This window comes from Amblyomma americanum, chromosome 5 (genome assembly GCF_052857255.1).
Source record: "Amblyomma americanum isolate KBUSLIRL-KWMA chromosome 5, ASM5285725v1, whole genome shotgun sequence".
Lineage (NCBI taxonomy): Eukaryota > Metazoa > Arthropoda > Arachnida > Ixodida > Ixodidae > Amblyomma > Amblyomma americanum.
Genome location: NC_135501.1, coordinates 171,571,177 through 171,598,319, shown reverse-complemented (window position 1 = coordinate 171,598,319; position 27,143 = coordinate 171,571,177). Strand labels below are relative to the sequence as shown.

General features: G+C 48.2%; 1 protein-coding gene across 1 annotated transcript; it reads right to left on the bottom strand.

Annotated features, from left to right (window-relative positions):
• Positions 1-375: 375 nt before the first annotated feature.
• LOC144134340 (uncharacterized) lies at positions 376-26,556 on the bottom strand. Its single transcript, XM_077667276.1, has 12 exons — positions 26,480-26,556; positions 23,088-23,224; positions 18,090-18,193; positions 16,954-17,210; positions 15,144-15,351; positions 12,554-12,773; positions 10,517-10,676; positions 8,830-8,951; positions 7,535-7,652; positions 6,159-6,332; positions 3,873-3,983; positions 376-591 (listed from the first exon to the last, which is right to left on the bottom strand). The coding sequence occupies exons 3-12, from the start codon at positions 18,133-18,135 to the stop codon at positions 376-378; spliced, it is 1,632 nt and encodes a 543-aa protein (XP_077523402.1). The 5' UTR covers positions 18,136-18,193; positions 23,088-23,224; positions 26,480-26,556.
• Positions 26,557-27,143: the final 587 nt, after the last annotated feature.

Genomic DNA, 27,143 nt, shown 5'->3' with positions numbered 1-27,143 from the left:
GCGCTCTGCCAGCAGCAGGCGAACGTACAAGACCACTGGGTGGCCGGCCACCCAATGTCCGGGTCGCTTGCCACAGACGCTGGAAAGCCTCGGGTATATCTGAGTGACCACTGACAAAGGGCAGAATGGACGCGAAATGTAAATCGGAAAATGGACACCTTATAGCGTACGGCCTCAAATGGTCAAAATTATCCGACATCTCGCACTATAGCATATCCATAGCCTGAATCACTTTGGGACATTAAAAACCCCATACGCCATTAAACCATACATAGAAGCGGTCGATGGGGAAGGCGCATGTCATGCGTGGTAGTGGAACAACAATCCATGGCGAAATTGGTTCCCTTTAATATTGGAGCGCGGCTTAGCGCGGCTTCATTCCCCCCACTCCAACCCCCGTGGTGGGGGCGGGGGGGGGGGGGGGGGGTCGCTGGCCACCGGGCGTCGAAATCCGAAGGTGAGGAGGTGCTTTCGGAGCTGCTTCTCTCGCTCTCGGATCCCCGTGCACTCCCACGTGGAGTCCGACAGGTGCGTGTCGAACAGGAGCCAGGCAATCCTCTTCCGCACCGGGAGCTTCATCACGCCGTCCACCTGCACCAAAAGGGCATACCGAATTTCAGAGATGCGGTATGGTGTGGTATGTACGAAACGGTATGGAATGGTACTGCATGGTATAGTATGGCACGGTATGGTGTGGTATGGCATAATATGCAGAGTACGGTATGGTACGGTGCAGTATGCTATGTACGGCATGGTGTGGTACGGTATGCCATGTACGGGACGGTATGAGCGGACAGTATGGCCATGCAATACTGTATAGTATGTTGTGTTACAGTATGGTGAGAAACGTTGAACTCAGCACGCCAATCTACTTGACAATGTTGTCTTAGGAAAGGTAGGGTATGGTATGATATATTCTAGTATGGTGAGGAACGTTGAACTGAGCACGCCGCTCTACTCGACTTGATGTTGTCTTAGGAATGAAGAAATCTTTGTTGAAGAATTATTTTGTCTCCTGTGCCACGCGGACATGGGCATTCATGATTTCGACCCTTAAAGGGACACTGAGGAGAAATTGAAGTTGGCTTGTATCGTTAGAATACCAGCTCCTGATCACAAAAGCGCCGCTCTTACTGAAAGCAAAGCTCTTGTAACGTAGAAAATAGCAAGAACCAAAATACAGGTATCGCCGCCACAGGCCAATATCGCAAGTACAAGCGTGGTGGCGTCATAGGACAAGAGACGCCACCTTGGAGGAATTTTCCTTACTCCATGGAAACCCCGATTCTCTGAGGCTGACAAAGGAAGGTTGCGCAGTTCAGTATTGAAGTTTTGTTTTGATACCGATAGCGCACTTTTATCACATAAGGAAGACAGACAAAAGAGAACCTGAATGTTGGAAGCAAAGAAAATCGATGCTTGGTGGCGCCACAGGCGGCCAGGAGAGTTTCGGTTTTTTATGGCGCTTCGCGTCTATGAGCTTTGCATGCTCCGTGTATATGCGCCTCGATTTACAAGCGCCGAACAGCAGAGGAACTCCAAGTGCCGCTTTAAGTGCTAGTTAACCTTTGAAGGAACCTGTTAAGGCTGGTCGCCACGGTCGATTAAAGACTATGATGGCACGATGGTAGGTGATCGTACAAGGCAGTTAGCAGTATAAAGAGCACTTGTGTCCTCGTATGCTCGCCCGGCGAAACGTTCCCGGCTATGCCAGTCAACTTCGAACTACTTAACGGAAATCGTTTATTACGGACGGGAGACAAGATCCAAGGCAGTTAAAAAACGAGATTTGAAACCTGCAGAGACCGTGACTCCGCTCTCCTTCAACTCGTTTGTTTACGGCTCCATTCAATAGCTTCGACAGTTGGGCGGAGCTGTTCTCTTCGAGCACAGTACACATCTGAAGGTACATGCAAGTACCTTCATGTTTTTTTTTTGCAAAAGAGTCCTATCCAGTGGACCCCGTACCTCCGGAAACCCGCGGAACCCGCTGAAGCTTCGTGCGTCGGTTTTACTTTCAAGCCGCAAACTTTAAACGCGAGCGCCCTTGAGCACCCATCCGTTTTTTCTTTTGTGGCAAAAAAAACCTGGCCAAGCAACCGTGGGAAACCTCCTCGACGCCGCCTGCTGCACCTTGCTACAGCGCCGTTCAAGGAATTACAATCCATTGGCCCCAAAGCCTCGGCCAGCCTCCGATGGGTGCGACGCGCCGACCTTGTCCTAGCCCCTCGCGACTCCCCGCACTGGGGTTCTCAGATTTAATTTGCAACGGCTGCTAACTGAGGAATTGGGAAACGACCCCCCGGCGCCTAGCGTTACCGTGCTCCATCAAAAGCATGGCGCTTTCTGCGGGGCTGAGGTCGCTGAAATGGAGGCCGTTTTTTTTTTGCGAGAACTTGGTGTGCGGGTTCGGGAACGGGTTCCATCGTAACGCTGGCAAGGCGCCGGTGCAAACGTAAACGAAGCGCTGATATCGACCCCCGATAGATGCTTTCAACGTGCGGCGGCGGTAGCTTTCATTTCGGCTGCTGCTAGACCGCACCGCTACCCACAGAAATCACGGAGTCTGCGTTTACGTCACGTTTCGCGTCACTCCGTCCTGTGACGTCATAACAGTGCGCCGAGTTTGAATCAGAGGGCGGGAAAAAGTTTTTCAACTTCGAATCCAAATTTCTTTGAAATAAATGCATTTTTCGTTCCTGCACCGGCGGCAACAAAGCCATGAAATGCCAAACTATCATATTTTGCGAACAAAAAATTTATAGAGTTCTCATCACTGCCCTTTTAAATTTCCTAGGCAAGGTGCCTCCGGCCAACGCCCCCATTCAAAGACGATGTCGATAAACTGTTCAGTCAGGCACATTAGTATTCCTGAAAACAGGAACCAGTTTCGATGTAGTCGCCACGGTGCCGGCACTCAGCAGCAGTGTAACACTCTCACCCAAGAATACGGAAGTGAAGGCCCACGTCACTGGAGAAGCGCAACGGGTCATCACTGTGCAGTGACGTGTGTCACTGTGAAATAGTCCTCCTGGCACAAAACGCTTTTAGAAGCGCGGAGCATTGACCGTCTCACCTTATATATTTAAGCCAATTATGTAGGCAAAAGCATGCACTGAATAGCTCCCTGCGGCCCTGGCTTAACGTCATGAAGTACGTTGTGGCAGCAGTAATCTCAAAGACTGCGGACACGAGGCTGTCAGGCGAGGAAGGCTTTTAGGAGCTGACACGTTCGTGAAAGTGACAAACAGGGTGAGTTGGCAACAAAGGCCCTTATCACCATTATCAGCCTGACTACGCCCACTGCAGGGCAAAAGACTCCCCCATGTCTCTCCAATTAATCCTGTCGTCTGCCAGCTGCGCCCGCCGTATGCCCGCAAACTTCTTAATTAATCTCGTCCACCAACTTAACTTTCAGCCGCCCCCTGCTGGGCTTGCCTCCTCTCGGAATCCACTCCGTTACCCTTAAGGACCAGCGGTTATCCTGCCTTCGCATTACATGTCCTGCCCAAGCCCATTTGCTAGCGTAAAATAAACACGACAAACGATATAATTACTAAGAAATGTCGTGGGATCAAATTCTACCCGCAGCTGCGTTATTGTCATGAGTGCGAATTGGAAATATATCGGGCTGTGCACAGTCTCTGAACACCGTGATCAACCGCAGTTGGTAGCGATTAATCGGGAGCCGTTCCTGACGCTCTTTCTGACCTCACCTATCAGGGTTCTGGCATGTCAGACAATGAGAGGCTACAGGTTGCGTTTGCAGCTGCCACTTGTGACCAAATACCAGGCAGGGCTGTCTACTTTGGCATTGTCTGTAGACAAACACGAGAGCAACTTGTCTGCCATGTCCATGCTTTGAAGCGTACCTTCCTCTTCATAGTGTCCCAGCTGTCGTAGAAGAACACGGAGGACGAGGTGTTACCAAACTCCGCCGGCAGGCTGTCCATCCTGGACAGGGTAACATGCGGGTCGCACACCTGTTGCGCAGAGGAAACGCCACATGTGGTGAGATTGGAAAGTAGACTGGCATGATGAGAAAGTGCAGTAGAGGCACAGTCGTGAGCGTCGGCTTCCTACCCCAAGGGTACTGAGGTTATCTATAGGATAGCCTCGTGACGGACGATATCAAATGTCTTCGCCACACCAAGGACTACCCCTATTCTCGTGTCTATACATTTTTATTCTCGATTGTCTGATGTTTCAACTGTAGCACGACATCTGTTACAGATAGCCCAGGTCGAAACACTATCGTCGTCTCAGGATACAGCTCGTTCTCTTCTAGGAATCTGTTAAGCCTAGTTTGCACCACATGTTCTATGAACTTGCCCACACGTGATGCAAGCGAGATGGGGCGTAAATTTTCTAACCCCAACTTCCTCTCAGGCTTGGGTATAAAGACTACGTTAGCTAACATATCCATTCCTGTGGGACTGTGCCTTTTTTTTCTCAACACTCCTGCATGGAGTCATGGATATCATGGATGCCTCCATGGAGTCATGGGATGCTTTGCTGCACAGCCAGGACCTAGAAGAGCAGACGATCATCATTAGAAAAGCCTTCGAAGCCGCCAGGTTCCAAGGGATCTCGGCCGTCTTACAAGGATGGGAGGGCACGTCCGCCCTCCTGACACTTGATCTGAACTCAATAAAGTTTTTTATATGCTATGCTATGCTATGTGTGCGTCGGAATCCAACTGCATTTTTTCGCATAGAGAATGTTGACCTCAGATACCCGACCACATTAAGTGTGGTAACCCAGAATGGAAGTGCTTAAAGGCAATATTCTTAGATTAGTATATGAAGGTTCCCAAAGGCGAAACGAAGGGACAGGGATGAGCGCTGAACTGACAACTGAATTTCCTGTATGTATATATATCGCCTCCTTATATATTGTGCGCTCAATAAAAATCAGATGTCAGTTCAGCGCTCTTTCCTGTCCCTTCTTCGTGTCGCCTTCGGGAACCTTTTATCGCGCTACTTTACTTATGTCAGAATGTACCAACTAGCCCGGCAGAAAGTTTTACTTCAAAGCACTTTTCTTAAGTGCGTTTGATCATCTTAATCAGCAAAGGCAGACGTTCTCAATATATTCTCCTCTCTCTGTTACCTGCGGCTTGTGAAATAAAGCATAGCGTAAGCCCCCGCACATCATTTTTTCAAGTCTTATCTTATTTCTGCTCGGCAGTACAACAGCTTTGCTTCCGTGTTCTTCCCAGAACACTCGTTATTTTTTTCTTTTTGGATGATGATAAATACAATTCCATTGGAGAAGTAAAGATATCTGACTTTCTGCGGTCAACGGTCATTAGTAATGAATAGAGTAGAACGGATATTTGGGGGAGGTCCTTACGGTTCATTTTCTACAAAAAAAAGCAGCAGAACAAGCAACGATAGACCCACGGACCAGAGAAAAGCGATCGTCCTGTCTTTACCTTACGCTCAAAAGGAGTTTCTTTCCTGCGGTTTGTCGCCTAAAATGTTCATTGGCGAAATGAAAAGGAGTGGCTATTTCGGCTGTACCGTAATCCAACTGGAGCCGCTAGAGAGACCGCGATGAAAACGTCCGTAATAAAGGCCATCCAAAGTATTTCAGAAAGCTAACGCTGCCATGACATAATGTAGCCACTTTGCTAATGCTATCGTGTTTCAGGTGCCCTTTTAGTGCGCTAGCACTTACGGTGGCCATTACCCGCATTTAGCCATTGTGTGTCTGTCTGTCTGTCTGAAGCTGGTTTTGCGGCAGGCTGCTCGCCTGACCACCGAGTGGTGGGCACGGGAGCATGACCAGCCTGCCCACCGTGTGAGGCGGCAGCTCAATTAATCGCCGAGAGGCTGCTCTGGAAGAGGAACCTGGATCAAGCTGGATCAAGCAAGCTGCGCTAGGGGTACTAGGAAGACTACCAGGGATACAAGAATGAAGAGAATGACCAGTTCCGCATGCATGGGTATTAACCTATTATCGCTATCCGAACAACTGCCATCCGTGAACAATGGATCTGAGCACCGGAACCACAGTGAAAACTGAACTGCCAGCGCACCAAATTCGCATCTGGCCTAACTACGCAGTTTTTCGACCATCATTTTTTTCCTTCACAAATACATGCTATCTTAGCAACAACCGCGTGCCGAGCGCGAAAAGCTCCTTCCACGCACCTGTTCGTAGCCGACGAGTGTGAATTGGGTGCACGGCGCGTACGGAATGAGCTCCCGGGCTGTCCAGCGGTTCTGCAGCTGGTACACTGTGACGCCCATCTCGAAAGAGAGGCCCACGTACAGCTCTTGTCGGGTGTATTGCTCTGAGGCGAGCAGCAGCGTCGCGTGTTTCGCCTGCGGAAACGATCGATGGTCCGAGAGTTTTCTCTCGAAGGAACCACGCAGCACATTCTGGACGCGCTGCTCGCTGGTTGCAGTTCGTGGGAAAGGATTTTAACTGGTAGTGTTGTTAACGCTGGTTGTGATGCCTACATGGAGGTATTTATTCATTTATTTTTTCAGAAAAGTCACCTTGAGACAGTGACCATGTCACCACGCAGCGGCGGTTTTCAGGAGCGAATGTGACGTACATGGTAACGTTTTTTGCAGGCGCGCGATGATCAGTAATTAATGAATGTATAATGGTTTTGCTATTTTCGAGCATCTTAAATTTAGCTGAATATGACATAACTTGAACGAAGGCGTAGAGCAAAACAATGTGCTACCGCATTTTGCGTTTCGTCTCGACCTGTATGCAGAAGGCCGAATTTGGTCGACCAACTGGCCAAGTGCTCAGTTGATAATCAGAATGCAACATATATTAAATTCCTGGATACAAGTCCTTAGCGGAGCAGCTCATAACAGTCGTAATAATACCACAGGTAGACGTCGTCGTTGCACCTAATTCTGAGCCTTCACTAGTTTATCAAATCATTCACTTAGTCAAGCGCATTTTAGGATAGCAGTAGCTCTCACCGGCGACCACGGGGCCCTAACGACCTGTCGCACCAACAGAAACTGTTGTTCCAAGCATAGCGTTGTTATAATGACAGCAAAATGAACGCGGTGGTCATCATCTTATGCACAATCTCATGACAAGGCATGCCTCTCGAGCGAATGCCGCTTTAATGGGGAGCAAATTCGTGGTGTGCTACTCTTGAAAAAGTCGATCCTCTCAGATCGTAATTATAACTAGTACCGCGATGGCTGCTATCACTATAGCGCTGAAACACAGGAGATTACTATCAGCAGAGTTCTGTCAAGCGCAATAGTATTCTCCGTAAATAAATTTTAGCGCTTGTTCAAGTCGAGAAACTTTAACGCTGTGTTCACGTTTTGCCGCCATGATATTGGGAAACAAAGTGTGCAAGGCCTAAAACCAAAGGGCTGGTACGGCAATACCAAGCTGGCGCCGCTGGGGTTAGCAAAACCTTCTCTCTGTGTTTCTACACCTTTCTTTCAAAACACTTCAAACGCGCCGTGTACAGACAAGTACGTTCAGGACGTCAGCAGGATGTCCAAGGGAGCTCCAGTGCCCATTGGGAAGTTCCACTCACGAAACCAGCGAAGGCGGCGCTTGTCGCGTTCCAGACGGTCGGTGGAGCGGCGAAGCAGATTTTGTCGGTTTCCATGGTGCCGACGCTGCTAATACTGATCAGGATGTCCACGTCAAGCCTGCTCGAGCGACAGCGGAGATAACAAGGAAATGAAGAGCATGGAAATAGTTTCTGCATTTATATCACTGAACCAGGCTAATCGATAAAACAGCCTTACGCGCCGAAGCATACCACAAGGTTTAATGATGATGATGATGTATTTTTGTGGCGCAAGCATATCTGCGGCCAAAGATTATCATTTCAGAATATGTTTTTCGTCTACACAAGGTTGGTTCAAAGTACAGTTTCCCAAGCATTTCAGCCCAAAGAAGCCGAGCACCAGGCCAGGTTAAAGTTTGTACTGAGTGTGTCCCAGCTGGATGGCCGGCGGCACAGAGTATGATGATGATGATGACGTGGTTTTATCAATATAATAATAAAAAAGGACGGAAAAAGTTATTTGCTAGCCCCGGCATCTGCCATCGGTACTGAAGCGCCTCAGATGGGGTAGCGGAAATAAAGGATAGCAGGGAGAATGGAAAAATGACATGAAAGAGGTGAGGACACATGAAGAAAGGATAGGGGGAGAGGTAATATACACAAAAACTATTGACACAATAATAAATATGTACAGGTTGCCAGGGGATCGAACTCCGCACCTCCCGCCTGCACAGCGGATACTCAAGCTACTAGGCCACCACTGCATTTCAAGTGGGTTGGAGGCATGCCGCAGTCAACACCTAATCATTTTTGACAAGACAGAATGCTTAAATGGGCTAACTGGTAAACTAATTATTCATTAACATGTTTAGTTATTGCAGACATTGTTCGTCCATGCAAACGAGCATTTCACAGAAAAAAAAACGTACCCACACGCCCCACTATCAAACTGTGTAGTTATTTATTTCGTTATTTTTCAGTATTTCAGTTCAGTAGAGCGCGATGCCTAGCATACCATCAAAGATACCGCGAAATTTCAGTGCTTTGCCTGCCCCTCAGCCTCATCATTACCATGACGTTACTGATGAATCTGGCGTTTAGGAGGCAGCACTGGCAGAATTTTGGGTATTAAAGCGGGCCAACCACCACCACCAGGGTCAGCCTACTCCTGCTCTGTACCTCTACAAACTCCGAACGTCGTGAAACCAGAAAAAACCAGCGTTACATCTAACAATGCGATATTTGCGCCCGTGCAGCGGCTTGACGTAAGGAGACACTCAAGCAGTCTTCTGATCATGGATATGTGCGGCGCGTACCCGGCGAGGACCCTGAACTGGGCCTGGTATGTGGCCCAGGCATAAGCCTCGTTGTAGTTCCACAGACCGGCAGCCAGCACGATATGCCTGGACCGGTCGCCGCCCTGAACCTGGCGCATCTTCTGCAAGGTGAGGACGTGAGGCCCCGTGTGGGGGAGCTTATAGGTTCTCTACTGTGCGAGTGATCAGTCGGACGCTACTGCTTGAGAGCTCTTGCTCACACGCCCCTACCGTATACGAACTAGACAACAGGGGTCCTTGAGGAAGACTGCGGTGGCCAGAGCGAACAAGGCTAGGCCAGGGAGCAGCCAGAGATTCTTTTTAGATACGCAGTCACCATATCTAGCATTTTATTTTGTGCTCGTTGGAAGATTGCTGGTTCTTGTTCGTGTATAGTTATTAACGCGGATATGCCCGCCGCGGTGGCTCAGTGGTTAGGGCGCTCGGCTACTGATCCGGAGTTCCCGGGTTCGCGGCGGCTGCGTTTTCATGGTGGAAAAACGCTAAGGCGCCCGTGTGCTGTGCGATGTCAGTGCACGTCAAAGATCCCCAGGTGGTCGAAATTATTCCGGAGCCCTCCACTACGGCACCTCTCTCTTCCTTTCTTCTTTCACTCCCTCCTTTATCCCTTCCCTTACTGCGCGGTTCAGGTGTCCAACGATATATGAGACAAATACTGCGCCATTTCCTTTCCCCAAAAACCAATGTAAAAAATGCGGATATGTATTCTTCAGCTGACACGCTAGACGTTCGCGGAATCACTTTCGTGTCCTCACTGCCGAACTGATCAAGATAAGAGCCCAGGCAGATTAAAGGTAAACCGGACAACGCTAAGAACAGCGTAGCAGAAGCGAAAAAAAAGTTTCAGATTAAGCAGTTTGTTGGGATACGATGGCCGCAGCTGGCAAAGAACAGGGTTAATTGAAGCGACATAGAGGCCTTTGCACTGCGGTGGGCGTAGTCAGGCTGTTGCTGTAACAGTTGATGATGATGATGAAAAAAATGGTCGATATCATCTAGGTCTGCTTAGAAAAGAGCAGTACACGACCAAAATATGAGTCAGGGCATAAACATGGCAGTCTATGAAAGCTCTCTTGAAAGTAGTTAGAAGAGCAGACAGAGGAAAAACGAAGTTTATCCGCCTACAGTCGTAAGCGCTGGGGGAAATGCATTTCTGCAGTGGTACCAGTATTTGCTTCGTCAGTGTGTCTGTAAATTATTTTCTTTTCATTTCCGTATGACTGACAGGCACCTGTCATGTCAACCCTAGCTTGTCTACCTCGGGTACACATATATTCTTATGCCGCTTCCTGCTGTGTTGCCGGTGGGAATCACATCAAGTCGACCACAGCGTTGTGTCGCGCCTGCTGTCAAACATGCACCATTGTAAATCAAACACTCCCGACCGAGGAAACGCGCTAGAGACGGAGGCTTTGGATGTAAAGGCTGTGGCTGAGGATGTACAGAAAAACAACATAGTTTCAAGCACGGGTTACGTGGAGATTTAACAAGACTAAACCATATTTTTAAGCACCAGCTAGATACCGTGGAAAATTTTAGAGTATGGTGTAGGATATATCGCAACACTACAGAGGGACGCATCTCTTTTATGTTTTTTTATTTCTATGCACCTGGAATAAAGGTGTTTAAACACGAGTTCACACTTCACGGCTTTCTTCCTCCTCACCATAACTATGGGCGCAACCTGGGCGACGAGGTACACCATGTAGGCTGCGCGCGTGACGAAGTTGAGGATTCCGTAGTGCTTGATATTGTTGGCGGCCAGGTCCTCCAACTCTCGCCTCACCGCCGGTGCGTCCAGGGAGGTCAGTAAGTTGGCGTAGTACCTGTGCCAGAGAAAACCAATACGTTAATTTTTGCACTCCTGACGAAATAAGAGCGGAAGCTACACCTCACTATCTGCGATTGCGCCCGCTCGCATCCTTACTGCAGACTCGTACATGACATTTCCCCGCCGTACATGCCTTTGTACAGGGCGACCCCACCCGGCCGTTCCACTTCAGTGCATCTGGACCTGACGGCTTGCGTCCTCCAGGCCTTTAAATGACCAAGGTACACGTGGCTCATACGAACTTTGCTTCAGTTCGCCCTTATCTCTTGGGTAATAGTAATTCCTGGTCAAAGGTGCAGCGGGAGCTCAGGTCATAATGCATTTATGACTTGTGTCCACGTGGTTCTCATAGTTTTTGTTCACACGGCCCTCACTGATTGGGCCCGCTTGGTTCTCGTGACTTGGGCCCGAGTGGTCTCTGAGGCTAGAACTCCGTGAACAAACAGTTCACAGCTAACCAGGGTAATGCGAAATCTTGCAGCGAGGACATTCTACGGAAACGCCAACCCCACTTATCCCAAGGAAAAATGCCCGTGTAACTGTCATGGCACTGTAAAAAGCTGGAACGACGCCGACAAATGAAGTGTTTCGCTGACGTGGCGCTCAAAACGATATTTAGGAAAAATGAACCGCTTCGAAATTTGTGCGCTGAGATAACAGTGATAACTAAGCCTTAAGAGGGATGAAGTCAAGAAATGATAAAAAATAAAGTATTTTCGTTAATTAATAATAGGAACCTTTAGAAGTCCAGCATTCCGAGCATAAAGAATTGAAGTTTAGCATACATATATTTCGGCGGTTCCTTTACCTTCGATAATAAAGAAGCCAAAGTGTGGTTGCACTTCGGAGAATTAAGCGTCGGGAAACTTCGTTGCCAGCTTTTTTTTTAGCATTCAGAACAGAAGCCATGAGCCGGAAATGAAAACCTAAACCACGCATGACTGCTGCACGGTTCATTTAACGCATTCGCCTGCTGGACACGCACGGGGGGAGGGCGGTGCAAGTGAGCAAGAGAGCACTTAAAACTCAGAGTTCTGCCGTATTGTCCCATAGCCACACGCGACGCGAGGCTTGTTCAGTGAACTGTAGCAGTGTGTTACATTTGAACGAAAATTGATGATTTGAGGACACAATGGCGTAGATGGGTTCGGATTGAATGAATGAATGAATGAATGAATGAATGAATGAATGAATGAATGAATGAATGAATGAATGAATGAAGTGTTTTCTCATATATGCCGAACAGAGTTTCGAGAGATGAGACAAAGGCGTCCTGGCAGGCTTCACAGGAGTTTGGGAGGACGCAGTAGGCCTCACACGTCACATAACAAACTTATCTTTCAAGGCGACGCCTGGGTAGAGGTAGATAATGAAGGCTTGGTTAGAGGGTGGCCATTACTTCTCTCGAGCAAATTGAACGCGGGGCAGTGTGAGGTGCAAGGACAGAACGTGCGATGATTTTTTGACACAAGCACCAGTCCAGTGCATGTGCACTTAATAAGGATAATCACCACAGGCAAGAGAATCGCGAATACGATGTCTGGCGGTGTGCTGTTAGGACGCATCGTAGTAATAGGCACTTCTGCTCCCCGAATGTGGGTTCCTTCTCTGCATGCTAAGTTAACGTTAAGAGGTTCGGCAGACTCTTATCTTTGCCCCTGGCGAACGCTTGTGGCAAGGCCCTGGCTAACGCCATGGCGGGACTAAGAGAATACTAAAAAATAAGTGTCCCGGACCCTGCACTAAAGTATAACGGGCTTAATCAAATGGAAAGTTGCAAAGTAGCAAATAAAAATAATTTCGAACAGCAGAAGTTAAGAAATAATAATAAGAACGAGAAAGAAAGTAAAAGGAAAACGTATTCCATCTGACCGTGCGTCGAAGGAGATGCCTGCCGGGTAGTCAGCGAAGTCCTCCCCGCGCATCGCGCGCACGAAGTCCCGCCAGGCGTCGCCGTCGTCGGAGGCGTGAAGGGTGCCGTCCGACACCAGGACATGGGTGAAGAACACATGGCTGCACACGCCCGGCGGTGGGTACAAGCTGAAGGCGGTGCCCTTGCTGCCTACGGTGCACACCAGGGGCATGCGGGTCGCTGCATCGAGTGAGTGAGTGAGTGAAAACATTTATTGATTTCCAAAGGGATTCGCGGATCGAAGGCTCCGTCGTCTTCGTGCTTGCGCCGGCGACTAGAGTCTTCTTTCAGCAAGGGTGGGCCCCTATTCCAAGGCTCCACTGAATCGTGCTGCACCGGTCGCGTGCTCTATAAAGGCCCTCTGGGCCGTGAGCTCGCTGCTGGTGAGACGGCTCTCCCATTGCTCCGCACTCGGGTGTTTGTGAAATGCCTCGTTACGTTCGCATTCCCATGTGATGTGGTAGAGTGTGGGTATGGCTCCGCACCACGGACAGGTGTCCCTGTATTGCGATGGGTACATTTTGCTTAGTATATATAAATTGGGGAAGGAGTTCGTTTGCAATCTGCGCCAAGCAGTGGCCTCCTCCTTTGTCAGAGCTTTGTGTGGTGGCGGGTATCTAATCCTGACGCCTTTGCATAGGTTGAAAAGTTCTGTGCATCCCCCCTCCCAGGCTTGAAGGTGAAGACCCGGGGCGTGTGACTGCCCGGCTGCATCGAACAAACAGTGAGAACACAAGAGGACAACTGTGAAGCAATTACATCATGCCTCAAGTTTCGAGCCCTACGGTATACAGTTACCTGAGCATCTCCCAGTTGGGTTATGGGACCACGGCAGACGAAAAGAATGTCAGAAATAACAATTGTAACCGGGCCAACACTTGCACCATATCATTTTGACTCGAACACCATTTCCATACCTCGCCGTCTACAAGCTCCGTGCAAGCGACCGTCGCGCCTCTGGTGGCACGGTGGCTATGTACGCTCAGGAGGGGAGCCAGCTCTTCGCCATAGGTTTCTGCACACTTGTCTCAAAGTGAATTTCTTTTCCTGGGCGTGTGTACCACGCTGTAAGGATATTTTTCTGCACGCGCGCTGTGCCACAAAGTTCAAGGCTTGTCCAACAAGGATTTCATGATCGATAATCAAACACTTAAAAAAAAACAGTTTTACCAGCAATGCGACGTAACAATACACCAAAATGGTCACCTATCGCTTCACAACGTTGCTTTTACTGTCATATATAGTATATGGGATAAAACAAAGTGCAGAAGCAATCGTCGCTACATCGTAGGTCGTAAGACTCGCTGCCGCTTCCCGCGAAGGCAGATAAGTGAACAAGCTGATTGCAAAGCACCGATGTTAAGCTTTCACATGCCTACTTCAGCGCGAAATAACCTCGTAGCCAGTTTCAATATTTTCATGGGTCTTTTACTTGACTGCAAAGTAAGCATCAGCCTAAGTCTTGGGGTAGAGTGATCAACGAGCCGCAAGCGCACGGTAGATAAATGGCACTTCGCTGTACCGCTTGAATGCGTTTATCACTGGGCCGTCTACCAAAACATTCGGGCTGCATCAAGCATACTATAACCTACCCAAGACCAGGCACTCGCATTATCGCGTTTCAGCCTTAGACTAATGTATAGCCTTCCTGATTTTTAATGATACAGCTCGAGTGTCAACCATAGTGCTGGTCAGCGCCTTATAAGGGTGATAAGCGTGTAACACGGTAGGAGTTCGCGCATGTGCACGAAGGGAGAGCGTCGTCTGCTACGCTGTTCCGATCACGAGGATACACTCCCTGCCACAATATATCTGTTCACGAAAAACTGGCAGGCTGTAGAGCACGTGTGCATGACTAAGGTGTGGCACTAAGACGTGCTTTCCCTCTTTTTTTTCCTATTACGGGAGCCCGTGTTGGCGAAGCAGACTTAAGATAAGAAAAATAAACGGAAAGAAATACAGCAGCACGTGAAAACTATTCCCTGGAATGCGAACATTCTGATATGAGCAACCCTCTGCGAGGTGGGAACACGGTAAAAGGGTCCCCAACTCTTTAATCAGTCTTTCTGTGTCTAGACAGCGCAAAAAAAAAAGCATCGCAGCTTTCAAACGTCTCAGTGTCACATCTCAGTCGTGCACATGTGCCCGGCTGCCTGTCGGTTTTTTGCGTACAGATACTGTGGCAGGGCGTGTGACCTCGTGATTGGAACAGCGTAGCAGACGACGTTTTCCCTTCGTGCGCATGCGCGAACTCTTACCGTGTTCCATGCTTATCACCATTTTAAGGCACTGACCAGCAGTTTGGTCGACGCTCGCGGTATATTAAAAATCAGAAGGCTGTACAACACGTGGTACAAAATGGCTTCTATACTAGTGCAGTGTCATGGTATACAGAAGCCTGTGACGCCGCGGCGATTTCTAGAGAGAACTACTCGTTCCAGCTCTAGCCATTTCTGCGTATGAAGCGCTAATATATGGGAGCGGTCTATGAGGGTTGCTGTGTCGTACGGGTGGCACATTATTTTTGCATGAGGCAGCGTTTCTGCTTACCCTTGGTGGGACTCCTGGTCCCCTTGGTTTTTCCTTTGCCGTCGGTTGAGCTTGCGCCCGGTTGGGTCACCCTCGTCCTGGGCTCGATGGGGCTCGGCCGGGTAGGCTTTCCAGGCGTGGCCAACGTCGAAGAGGTGGTCGTAGTTGTCACCTCCGTAGTTGTCATTGTCGTCGTCACTCGGGATGTCGTGGTCGTAGTGCTCGCAACCTTGGCAATCCATGAATTACAGAAGGGCACCAGAAAGGGTTAAGACGGCGGAAAAAGCTGTTGCGCCGTACAGTCACTACCAAAAAAACCTGAGATAAGGTCGGCGTAAGGTGTTACGTTTCCACACCACAGTGCGCACAGCCGGCGGCTGTATTATCACTAGGCTCGCTAAAGGACAACTCCCGAGGAAGGGCTCGTATTCTGGTTCCTTACCTCTCATTATTTCCATCTTTTGCGTTATCCAGCGTCGAGTAACAGTCCACCGTCACTTACGAACGGCCGATTTTTTTAGTCTTTCTTAGAAGTAAACTTCTTTTACTCCCTTTTTTGTCCTGGTTGTATTTAACGTTCGTTGTCTTCGACCTTCGTCATTATCTCTGGCGAAGCCTTATGCCCGTGGTAACAGCTGCGACCTGCCATTCAACCCAGTGGACGATAAGCTCAGAATATAATAGAAGCGATCATCGATTACACCATCCAGGAGGCAAGCATACACGGAGCTGTCATTTCAAGGGCGTCTTTGTCTTGCATATCACGAAATGCTCTTTTCCGCCTAGAATAAGCAGGACGACTATAAACAAGTTGTTAAATACACCGGGGATTGTATGCGTACTTGTTTACTTTTGTCCTTTTAGCACATTGGCGCTGCTGTGTGCACACTTGCTGGGTCTTCAATTTTTTTCAGATAACGATATCTCATTCGTCTACTGCCACGGGAACGTATCCAGTCTTGCAGCACAAGCGGCCGCGAACACAACATGCAGTGCAAAATGGAGGCGGGTCCGCGTTTCGCCTTGGACAGCGCGCACAGCAATCCGCCGCCGCTGAGCGTCACAGATGGCGGCACGTGTTACTCTGGAACTAGGGTGACTCGATGCCACTGTCTCCACGGGTGGAGACAACTTAAGCGACGCCACCATATTGAATCACAACTGGCCTCTCCTATGACCGCGAAATGCTCGACTGGTAGCCCGGTGTAGCTCTCGCTGCAAAAGGCCGTTCAAGTTAAAGCACTTTGAAGCGCGCCGAGAGCATGAACGGAGCCGTTACACGGCCGTTACAAACGGTAGCGCCGCTTATCCCGTGTGCGATGCCAGTGCACGTTAAAGATTCCAAGGTGGTCGAAATTATTGCGAAGCCCTCCACTACGGCACCTCTTTCTTCTTTCACTCCCTCCTTTATTCCTTCCCTTACGGCGCGGTTCAGGTGTCCAACGATATATGAGACAGATACTGCGCCATTTCCTTCCCCCCCCCCCAAAAAAAAAAACAATTATCCCATGTGATTCAATATGGCGGCGTCGCTTAAGTTGTCTCCACCCGTGGAGACACTGGCATCGAGGTACCCTACTCTGGCACCGCGGGTTTCCGCCGCGAGGCCTGTTTTCGTGATATCGCGCCATACCCTCATCCCCCGCTATCATTTTCGCGTTCTTGGCTTTCGCCGTTATTCATCCTTCGCTGCGCTCTGCGTTCGCTCTCTTTCATCCTCTGCTGTACTCCTCGCTCACGCGGTAACACCGAGGAACAACGACGTGATGTTATTCAACGTAGAAACGGGAGGTTACGTGGGCTGCGCTCTAAAATGGCTTTGAGCTCTCACCGTCAGTGGCAGCGTGCTCTTCTTCCTGTCTCCTGCACGCTTGGTGCGGCAGCGCCTCCGGGTGGTCGAGCGTGGACGCACATCGTCGCACCAGGGTGGGGTGCCGGTCCTCTTGGGGCGCGTCGCGGTCAGCTTGCGGGGCGGCGTCCTAAGGCGGGGGGTTCTGCGCAAGGTGAGGGTGTCGGGGGGCCGCGTCGCGTTGGGGCACCCCGGTTCTTCGTCCTCTGATCCCGCTCCGAGCGCCCCGGAGGCCCGACCTGGAATGGAGGCGAGGGTTCGTAACATCAAGGGAGGAAAAGGCAAGAGTGGCACTTGCAGTGCAGTGGCTCAGGATAAAAGCCTGGAGGTAGACATGTTGTTTGGGGGGCCATTTTGGCCGGCGCTTTCAGCTAAAGCCTCAAACTGCATTACAGATGCTACGGCAGGGGAGAATGTAGCAACTTCTGGCGGTAGTTTCGAAAAGAAGTAAAGAAACCGAAAGGGGCGGTTATCTTGCAGTCACTCTCTTCGGCTGTACAAGGATAATAACTTGCCCCCCCCCCCTCCTCCCTTCTTTCTTCGGACGCAGTGCGTCACGGTTCTTACCCCGGCTGTCTTAGCAACGGTCAGAAACTGAGCTGTAGTTGTTGCGGTGCAGTAGTTGCCATTATGGTTCCAGAAAAAATTCGTGCCGTTTGCTTTCTTTTTGCTGTGGTAGCTGTTAGCGTTACATTCGGAGGATTAGCGTATGGGCCGCTACGAGTGCGCTGCTCTCACAACGATTTAGTGGTTCGGGTGGTCACCACACGGTGCGTTAGTGTCCTGCCCCCTCACTGCAGCGACGTTGCAGCTAACTATTCGGTTGCCGCATGGCTTGCGCAATTTCTTATCAACATCGTCTCCACAGGTGGTTTTTTATACGTGCAATATATTAAAAGGGGGTAAACAATTGTAGGGCCGAGGATGCTTCTTTTTAGATGTTTGCTTTGGCGGAAATAGGCAGAAATATGTCCGCCCATAATCAAGCGTCATATCAGACAGCGCTCGTTGTGTGTATGTCTTTGCGTCCTCGTTTTTTTTTCACGCAGTTTATATAACGAAACAAATCCAACTCCCTCAGCTTTCTCTTCTCTTCCGAACAGCTGGTGCTTACTCACCGCTGCGGCGGGTGATCAGAAGGACAACGATGATTCCCACCAACATGGCGATGATCAGGAGAGTAGTCAGCGTCCAAAAGTGGCTCTCCGGTTTCTGGGAAGCCCTGCGGGTTTACAGGCATGAAGCCGACAGTCATAAATTCTCATAATATTAAATGACTGGCAGGCAGGTGGCTTCTTGTCTAGAACGTGCTGACCGAATGTCTTAAGACCACGACGCACCTCAAATGGGAAACCGCTATGTTCTCAGCACGCCTTCATCTGTCTGCCTGGAGGTTGTCACTTATATAAACACACCGAGCCATCGCTGTGCAGATTACAAAAGCTGCCCTCGAAGATTCCAAGCGCCTTAGAAACTTTGTTGGCCCGAGGACAGTTTCGTAAACGAGGGAAATAAGTGCAGAAATTCAGTGTGCATTATTTATCACTTGTTTCTAAGGGCTCAAACACTCTGCTGAGACCTCGCTACCCCAGTTCAGGGCTGACACCGACTTCGGAGCTACCTTGAGAAGATCATGACCTACCCTCAGGTGGTAGGTCAAGGTCACACAATAGAGCAACTATATATATACAAGAAAGGAGGGGGACATGTTTTATACTGCGTATTAATTTTATGCTGCATATATGTAACAGCGCAGATGTTAACAGCGATGAGGTGTGCTCGCTTAAACTAATAATTCCCTAGGCTTGGTGGGGCTGATTTAAATTATCTTCAAGTCCTCTTTTAGGAGGCACTCCTTGAAATACTTGCAAATGCATAAATGTATCAACTTAGGCGAGAATTTGTGACGTGAGACAGTTGTCGCGGAAGGGGCGGTTATCTTGCAGTCACTGTCTTCGGCTGTATCGAAATTTGTGGTGGTCGCTAACAGCAACTACAGGATAGCCTGTCCGTTTTCGCCAATGTAACAGGCCCGTTGCAGTTTCACATCAGCGTTAACTTACACACGCGGTAACTAACACCCCAATAAGTTTGTATCAACAGCATATTAACCAAGACAGAAAGCTTGCCGCAATTTCAACGTATCTTAAGAATGATTTTCAAAGGCAAGTAGTTCAGGGAATATACGAGTCCGGTGCACTCCTGGTGTCGAGAACGTATTGCAAATTACTGATGGATATCTGAAACCAAAATAAAGAGAATCCCCTGAAGGGGCACGAAGCACGTTGAGAGAATCGTGGCATGCTTACCGGGCTGTAGACGCATCTATGTGAAAAATCAGTGATTCCACGAATCAAGCAAGCATTACAACGTGTTATATTGGAATGTTTTACACTTTACATTTGAGCTACTTAACCAAGGGGCTACAGGCGAAATATATTAAAGACCGCCCATTCTGCAATGCCGTTTACAGCATATAGTTCATGACACATAGATCAGAGGTGTGACTTATCAGTACTCGCGGATCGGGTAGAAAAGTGGAAGCTAACGAAAAGTGCTGAACTTAAATTGATACAACCAGCGAGCTATGTAAAAAAATTTTGCTGTAACGTGAGACGGGAAGAGCTCACAGTGTGTGAGGGAACAAACACAAGTTAATTATATTCTAGTCGAAATCAAAAAGAGGAAATAGGCATTGGCAAAGCATGTAAAGCGAAATCAAGATAACCGATGGACGTGGTAAAAAACAGCGCAAGCGACGACGGACACGTACGAAGAAAGAAGACGGACAAGCGCTGACTAACAATTGAGGTTTATTGGAAAAAAACAGCTATTAATACACTCCAAAAAACAACCAGGATACATGCTTCTCCAGAAACCCATCTACTCATGGGAATAGAGATAATTAATCTCACAGTCATGCAGAAGCACCGAAGCTGCTCTTACACACGTTTCACAACCCACGTGGATGGGATATGCCTCACACATTTCCCTTGTTAATTTTTCGCTATGGCTGCAAATAACTTTCGTCTCATGGAAAAGAGGAGTGCAGATTTTCTTATCGGGGAACCAGGGATATTATTCAGGGGGCAATCTCTGAAATGTAAAGCAAGGTTGGACAATGGGGGGGGGGGGGGGGGGGGCTTTTAACGAGGCATTATGCTGATGGAGACGGGTGTTAACACAATTTCCCGTTTGGCCGATGTATTTTTTGCCACAAGAAAAGTCAATATCGTAGACAACCCTTTCAGCCCATGGCGTGAATTTCATTTGATGGTTTATTTTGCATGCTCTACTCCCGTTTTTTTTTCGGTTTTTTAGCCTTTGCTTTCCTATCTACTATGGCACATATTTTTGCAAGTTTTTACGGGGCTGAGAACAGCACTTGAATGCCGTACCTGGCGCGTACATTTTTTTTTAATTTATGTGACAAACGATGAACATATGGTATAACCGCATGCCTCTTCATGTCTGACGGCTCTGATGGATGTCAATTCTTCAAAGATTTTAGTTTCCTCGGTATTTTATGGTACGCAAGCAAGATTACCTCTTCCGGAAAGGCGGCCGATTGTAATCTACTAACTTGCTGAATAAAACTATTTGCCATTCCATGCACACAAGATTTTGAAAGTGCTGATCCCAATCATGCAACGGCTATACCACATTTAACTAACTTAGAAAGGGCTGAGCGATAACTAAGCAAGGGCTTCTCTAAGCGCTGTTGAAAGGACCAGCAGACGCGATCACGGCTCAGGGCCAAACTAAAGTCTAGTATTTCTTCTACGTGGCCCTTGAAATTTGTAGGCTCAACAAAAATTAAATAATCATCAACGTACCTAAACACCTGTTTTATGCAATCTCCGTACATAGATTTTATTGTCTTGTCAACATGACTCAGAAACATATTACTTAGCACCGGTGCTACTTTTGAACCTATGCACACCCCAGCTTTTTGAGCAAACGGTTTACCCTAGCTCTCACTCAACAAAATTCGATTGCAGGTAAAACGTCAAAAGTTCCTAAAACGACACCACACATACCCCACAATCCACAACAAATCTCTCTTCGTCATTGTCAATAGTTATGCTTTTCTTAGCACACTGCAGGAGCTTATCTTGAGGTAGGGAGTAAAACAAAGTCTCCACATCGATGCTGAACATGCCACTCTAACCCGGGTTACAGCGTTGCAAATACTCAACAATGGCGACAGAATTCGAAACAAGAAACGGATCACCCATCACAAGACTGCTAAGGTGTTTTTGCAAAAAGCTTGGTATCTAATGTTGCCAGGTGTTACGCTCCGTAACTATACATCGGAAATGAATTTCGGGTTTATGCGTTTTCGCCGAGAAGAAAATATCCAGACAATTTTTTCTGCGAACTACTAACAAAGCGCTGAAGCCCTACCAAGAATCTTGAATCCCATGATCACAAGTGTTTGAGGAGAAGCATGCATCCTGGTTGTTTTTTTGGAGTGTATTAATAGCCGTGTTTTTCCAATAAACCTCAATTGTTAGTCAGCGCTTGTCCGTCTTCTTTTTTCGTACGTGTCCGTCGTCGATGCGCTGTATTTTACCACATCCATGATGCACCAACTCGCTCAGTGGTCGGTTCTTCTGATAACCGATGGTTGTTAAGGGTAACGAACTGGATTGCAAGAGATGGTAAGCGTAGCAGGGAGCAGCAGAAAGTGTGGTGCGCAAATGAGATAAGTAAGTTAGTGGGGATAGTGTGGCTGCAGCTGGCAAAGGACAGGGTCAATTGAAGCGACGTGGGAGATGTCTTTGTCCCGCTGCGGGCATAATTAGGGTCATGATGATTACATCAATCGCAGTAATATTGGTTAAACAGACCCGCTGCGGTGGCTCAGTGGTCAGGGCGCTCGACAATTGATCCGGAGTTTCCGAGTTCGAACCCCACAGCGGCGGCTGCGTTTTTATGGAGGAAAAACGCTAAGGCCCCCGTGTGCTGTGCCATGTCAGCGCACGTTAAAGATCCCCAGGTGGTAGAAATTATTCCGGAGCCGTCCACTACGGCACCTCTTTCTTTCTTTCACTCCCTCCTTTATCCCTTCCCTTACGGTGCGGTTCAGGTGTCCAACGATATATGAGACAGATACTGCGCCATTTCCTTTCCCCAAAAAACCAATTATTATTATTATTGATTAAATTGAAGAAGGAAAAGGGGCAAAGTACTGCACTGATCGCAGGAAGCTGACAGTAAGCCGCGAAATATTTCAACCATGAAAGTAAAATAAAATACTTGTTAAAGTGACAGGGAACTCACCACCAGCATCGCTCTTTCCTGTAAAGGAAGGTTACAAAGCAAGTCTTTATTATAAACAAAGTGCAGATAGAAAGTCTTCTCGGAGTGCGTTTATCTTCTCCTTAATTAAGTAGGCATATCTGCTAATTTTTCGCAAACATACCGAGTTCGGCATACGAAGAATCGCCAGCTGAGGCGACCGATTCCTCCACCGAAGACCCAATAGACGCACCAGACACTGCAGCTAATGAAAAGAAGAGGTTCGGCTTCCTGATTAGGCTATTTTCTCGGAAATCCGCACCTGCCTAAGATGACAATGTAGCCTGAAGTCCGAGTACGTGCAGAAGTCATCTCGTGAGCGTTATTGTCTGACGCAGGTAACGTGTGATGTCCATTTAACTTAAGTGTTGTGCCACTAAAAAGAGCTGCACCTCGGCGCACAACGAAAGAGGGCTATTATCTACATGAAACGAAGTATGCCCACTGTACCGTGTCAATCGAATATTGCTCTGACCTGATTATGATTTTTTTTGGCAGGTTAAAACATTCTGAGCGAGGCTGAAATTTCCTTTGCTGCTTGTCGCTTTTGTGAGGCATGCACTAGCTCGTCATAGGTTTGTGAATTCAGGGAATCGTCGTTGCATACGTCAGGACACGCTCAACACAGTGTCCATTTTATCTTCCTTCACGTGGCAAAGCACGTATAGATCGCACCATAACGTCTGTATTTTACATTACGAACTGAATACCCCAATGTTTTCGAAGCGAGTGCAAACTGGGGAAATCGAGCCGTAGCGCATGATCACATGATCTCGTCTGTTTCTCAAAAGACAGAAGGGAGGGATACTCACACGTCTGGCGGCGGCTTGATGTATTCGTCGACATGCCGCTGATTCCGGAGCTGTGGGTGGCGACGAGGTTTGAAGTATCCGAGTCTGCGGGATGGCAGACTACGCCGAAGTCGCAGTTTCACAGGACCGACGCCTTTCTGTTGGCAGGGTTGACGTTGGGGCAGCATCAAAATAAACATAACGGCATTTTTAACGCGCTAACATTTAGGGCGCCGTCATGCAGTTTACTGCTTCTCTCTAACGAAATTCTCCGACTGGCTAATTACCTGATAAGGTAATAAGGGTCACGCGAGTCGATTTCATCATTCGGAGAGCACCACCAAATTTGAAATTCTTCACGAAATTCACTCACTAGTCGAGAAGAGTCACATCACTTTGTGACGCAATCACAACCTGCCCACAGGATTGTGAGCTAACTGCCTACCGTTGCCAAATTCAATGCAGACGCCACCTGACCACCGTGACACAGCAGATGAGCCTTACGGGAGCTCGGTAACAGCAACCTGGGTCTCACAAGTCCCACCGATAGCTGTGTTTTAAACAGCCACATCCCGAGGCAGTGGCGCATTGCACCACTGCGCCAACAAGGGTGTGAGGACTCCTCGCGATCTATGAATGCGATGGAGAGGGTCGTGACGTCAACATCGCGTGAGCACCAACCATAGTAACCGCCAAAATTCGAAGTTGGCTCACCCTATGAAATGAATTAATGTGCATTAGTGGGTCGTACCGGTATAATCACATGTAATAATCCAATCCAAGGTACTGGAACATTCCAGAAGGTGATGACTCATGCATACAGTATTATGAAAATGGGAACCAGTTCCAACCAGAGTATTGGCGGGATAATTGCAACATTAGACGCTCATTGTAGACACCACAGCTGCAGCTTGAGCGATTTCTCATTTTCTTCTTTAAGAATGCGGTTAGAAATGCTCCCAGGTTTTCACTAAGGGGTATGCGGTACAGGGGAGTCCGCAGATGCACAGCCTTCACTCAATCTTTGTCTCCTCATGTTGCATGAGTGATGCATGTGAACAAAGTAACGGGATAATGATGAGGGTTCAGGCTGCACTATATGCTGCACGTCGTAGCGTGGAAGAAAAGGTGGCTTTTCCAGCTAAGCTTCTCATAAACAACGAACATACAAAGAGTTGAGCCCGTTGCGGATTAAAAGAAGCATCAGATATTCGAAGGTGTCCTAAAATTCCACCAGGTATTGTGTGGTCTACGCGCGACACTGTTACCGCGTTGGAGGCTGCCGGACCCGGCACAAGATTGCAGTAATGGAATTCGTTAAGATTCTCTAATTTTTACGTGCACAAGCAATACTGCAAGAAATTAGGCGTGCTGCAAGGAGGATTCCGGAATTATAGGGTTCTTTACCGTACGTTCACATTGCGAAGTGCGTGGACATTTTTCTATTTCACTTCCATTAAGATACAGCAGCGGTGATCTAGTCGATTGAACATCCACCTCGCATGCGGGAGGTGCGGGGTTTGATCCCCAGAGCCGCCGGGTACCCACCGGTGATACAATTGGTACAAGCTTCCCCTTACCTGGTGCTCTGCTTATTCAGGGAGAAATGCTTTGGAAATGGTGTCTTTGACCCCACCTTGAGTAGAACAAAAAACCTTGTGCCATGGCGCTCTTTCGCCACAGATGCCCTTGCGCCATAAAAATTTATCATCATTATTGTCACTTCCACTGAAATATGGCCGACGGGACCGCATTCGAACCTGCGACCTTGGGATCAACAGCTGAATGCCAATGCCCCTGAGCAACCAAGACGGGTACTTGTTACTGTCCTGCATCATTTGATCGTGTCCCAAGGAAGTAAGCTGCTCAGCAGTATCTCCGCTTCTGTGAGAAGCAAGCCGACCTCTCCTGGTTGACGCAAAGGCAGTTATTGTGGTACATCGGAACATAAGAAAAAATACATAGGAAGGAATGAATTCCATTTTGACATAACTGGCTCATTCGCATAGGTAAAGAAAACATGATGTTCGACTGAGGTAAAGGAGCGTGTGAAAAGTAGGGAACCGCTCAAATACTGTAATTTCAAACGCATTCAGTAGCATCGCATTCAACTGCGAACGTTGAACCACAGAGAATGCACTGTGGTTTCATCATAAAAACCACAATTAAACCATCCTTGCAATTGCTCGAAACAATTACTTCAACAACCGGTTGTGAGGCGTGCTAGTATTTACCTCAAATTATTAGGCTTATACTGATTATCTTTGCCGCAATCTCTGATCAGTGCTTTATTACATTGCCGAAAATTCCAGGAGACAGCAAAACGTTATCAATATACAGGCAAACCAAGGATCATCAACGTTGAGAAAAGGAAAATCTGGTGCAGCAAACAGTTAGCTCTGACTGGGCCGTCACGTGTCGATCAGTAGACTTTAAAAAAAAACTTTAATGACACTCCGGAAGTTGAAACGTTCCACAAAACGTTCCCTCAAATCGCATACATATTTCTCCCAACAGTTCTTCAAGATTAGTCAAATATTTAGGGGAATACCCCAATGTAGAGTAATTTTGCAATAAGGGAGCAATTAATCTTTGGCATCCCGCCTAACGCAGCCATAGGGCTACAAAGGAAAGCTATAAAGCTTTCTCAGAAACTTCGTAGTTACCTCCGTAGTTCCTAACTGCGTAGTTAGCTCCCCGGACCAGGACGAATTTTTCCTTAACTACGAAGTTTCTGAGAAAGCTGCATAGCTTTCCTTTGTAGCCCTATGGCTGCGTTCGGGTGGATGCCGAAGAGTAATTACTCCCTTATTAGTTCCTCAACATTCCTCAAGTCGCGGACAGTAAGTTCCCTCAAGTCGCGGACGCATTCCCGCTGCTCAGGGTCAGCACGTACACAGACACAAGAGATTAGCAACCATTAAGGCGGAACCAATAGTGCTACGTAAGAAAGGAGCATCAGCGTTGCTCAGAAGCTGTGTTCAGCATTGCTATCATGTATATGCACGGGTACAGGTGGAACTTAATAGTTAACAAGCCATAGCCTGTTAATCTGCCTAACGGTCAGCAGCAGGAACGCCGTTGTGGAGGGGCTCCGGCTCGTACTCGGCCACCTGGTTTTCTTTCATCTGCACCGACATCGCGCAGTACATGGCCGTGTTTTGCTTTTCGCCTCCATCGTAACACAGGCGCCGCCCTCGGGATTCGATCGCGGGACCTTCAGCTCAGTAGTTGAACGCCATAGCAACTGTACTAACAGCGGGTAGCCGCGTGGACACACAGGCCCGTGAAAGGTGACTTAAGAGCCGCCGCTACTGTGATCGCGCGTGGAAGGTGGAAAAATTAGGGGACCGTTGACAGTCTTCTTGCTGAAAATTAACGATTCAGGAAAGGAGTGGCTTACGTACACGCACCTGGAACTGAAAGTCGCTGAATGCCGTGGAAAGGCAGCCGTGCACGAATGCAGGGCGCGAGAAAGCTACGTGATGCACCTGCTCGCAGCGTTCGAATGAATTCTCGAGAGAATGGTTACAACGATGACGATGATTCTGATTCGCACAGCAATTGTTGTTGTTGTTGACCTTAACGAGTGGTCAAGACACAGGCGGCGACTGACAGATGGTCAAAAACGTTCTTTAAATAAGAAAAATGAAAAAAGAAAGAATAACAAAGGAATGGAGATTGGATGAGTAACATGATTGGTGACGGCTTTGTCATTTTGTAACGTAGAGCAATCACTCCAGGGAAATGATAGAAAAAGATGGTTGTAATTCGATTTCTCAGACACAGGAACAAAATCCATACCCTCGGTACGGCAACAGAAAAAGTTAGCTGCAATATTCCAAGCGTCAATATAAAAGAGATGCCCTCTAGGAGAGGGAATGGACACTGGCCGTATATTTTCAATCGCCATCCGTGTTGTTGGTTAGCAACAGTTTTATACCTGGCAACCGTGGAATTTTTTTAAGCAGGAGATCTCGCTGCACATCGAAGCTCTAAAACATCGCCCCCCCCCCCCCTCTTCCTAACAATAAAACTGAGGACGATCGCCAACCGCACCGATATGGGTTCTTTGAA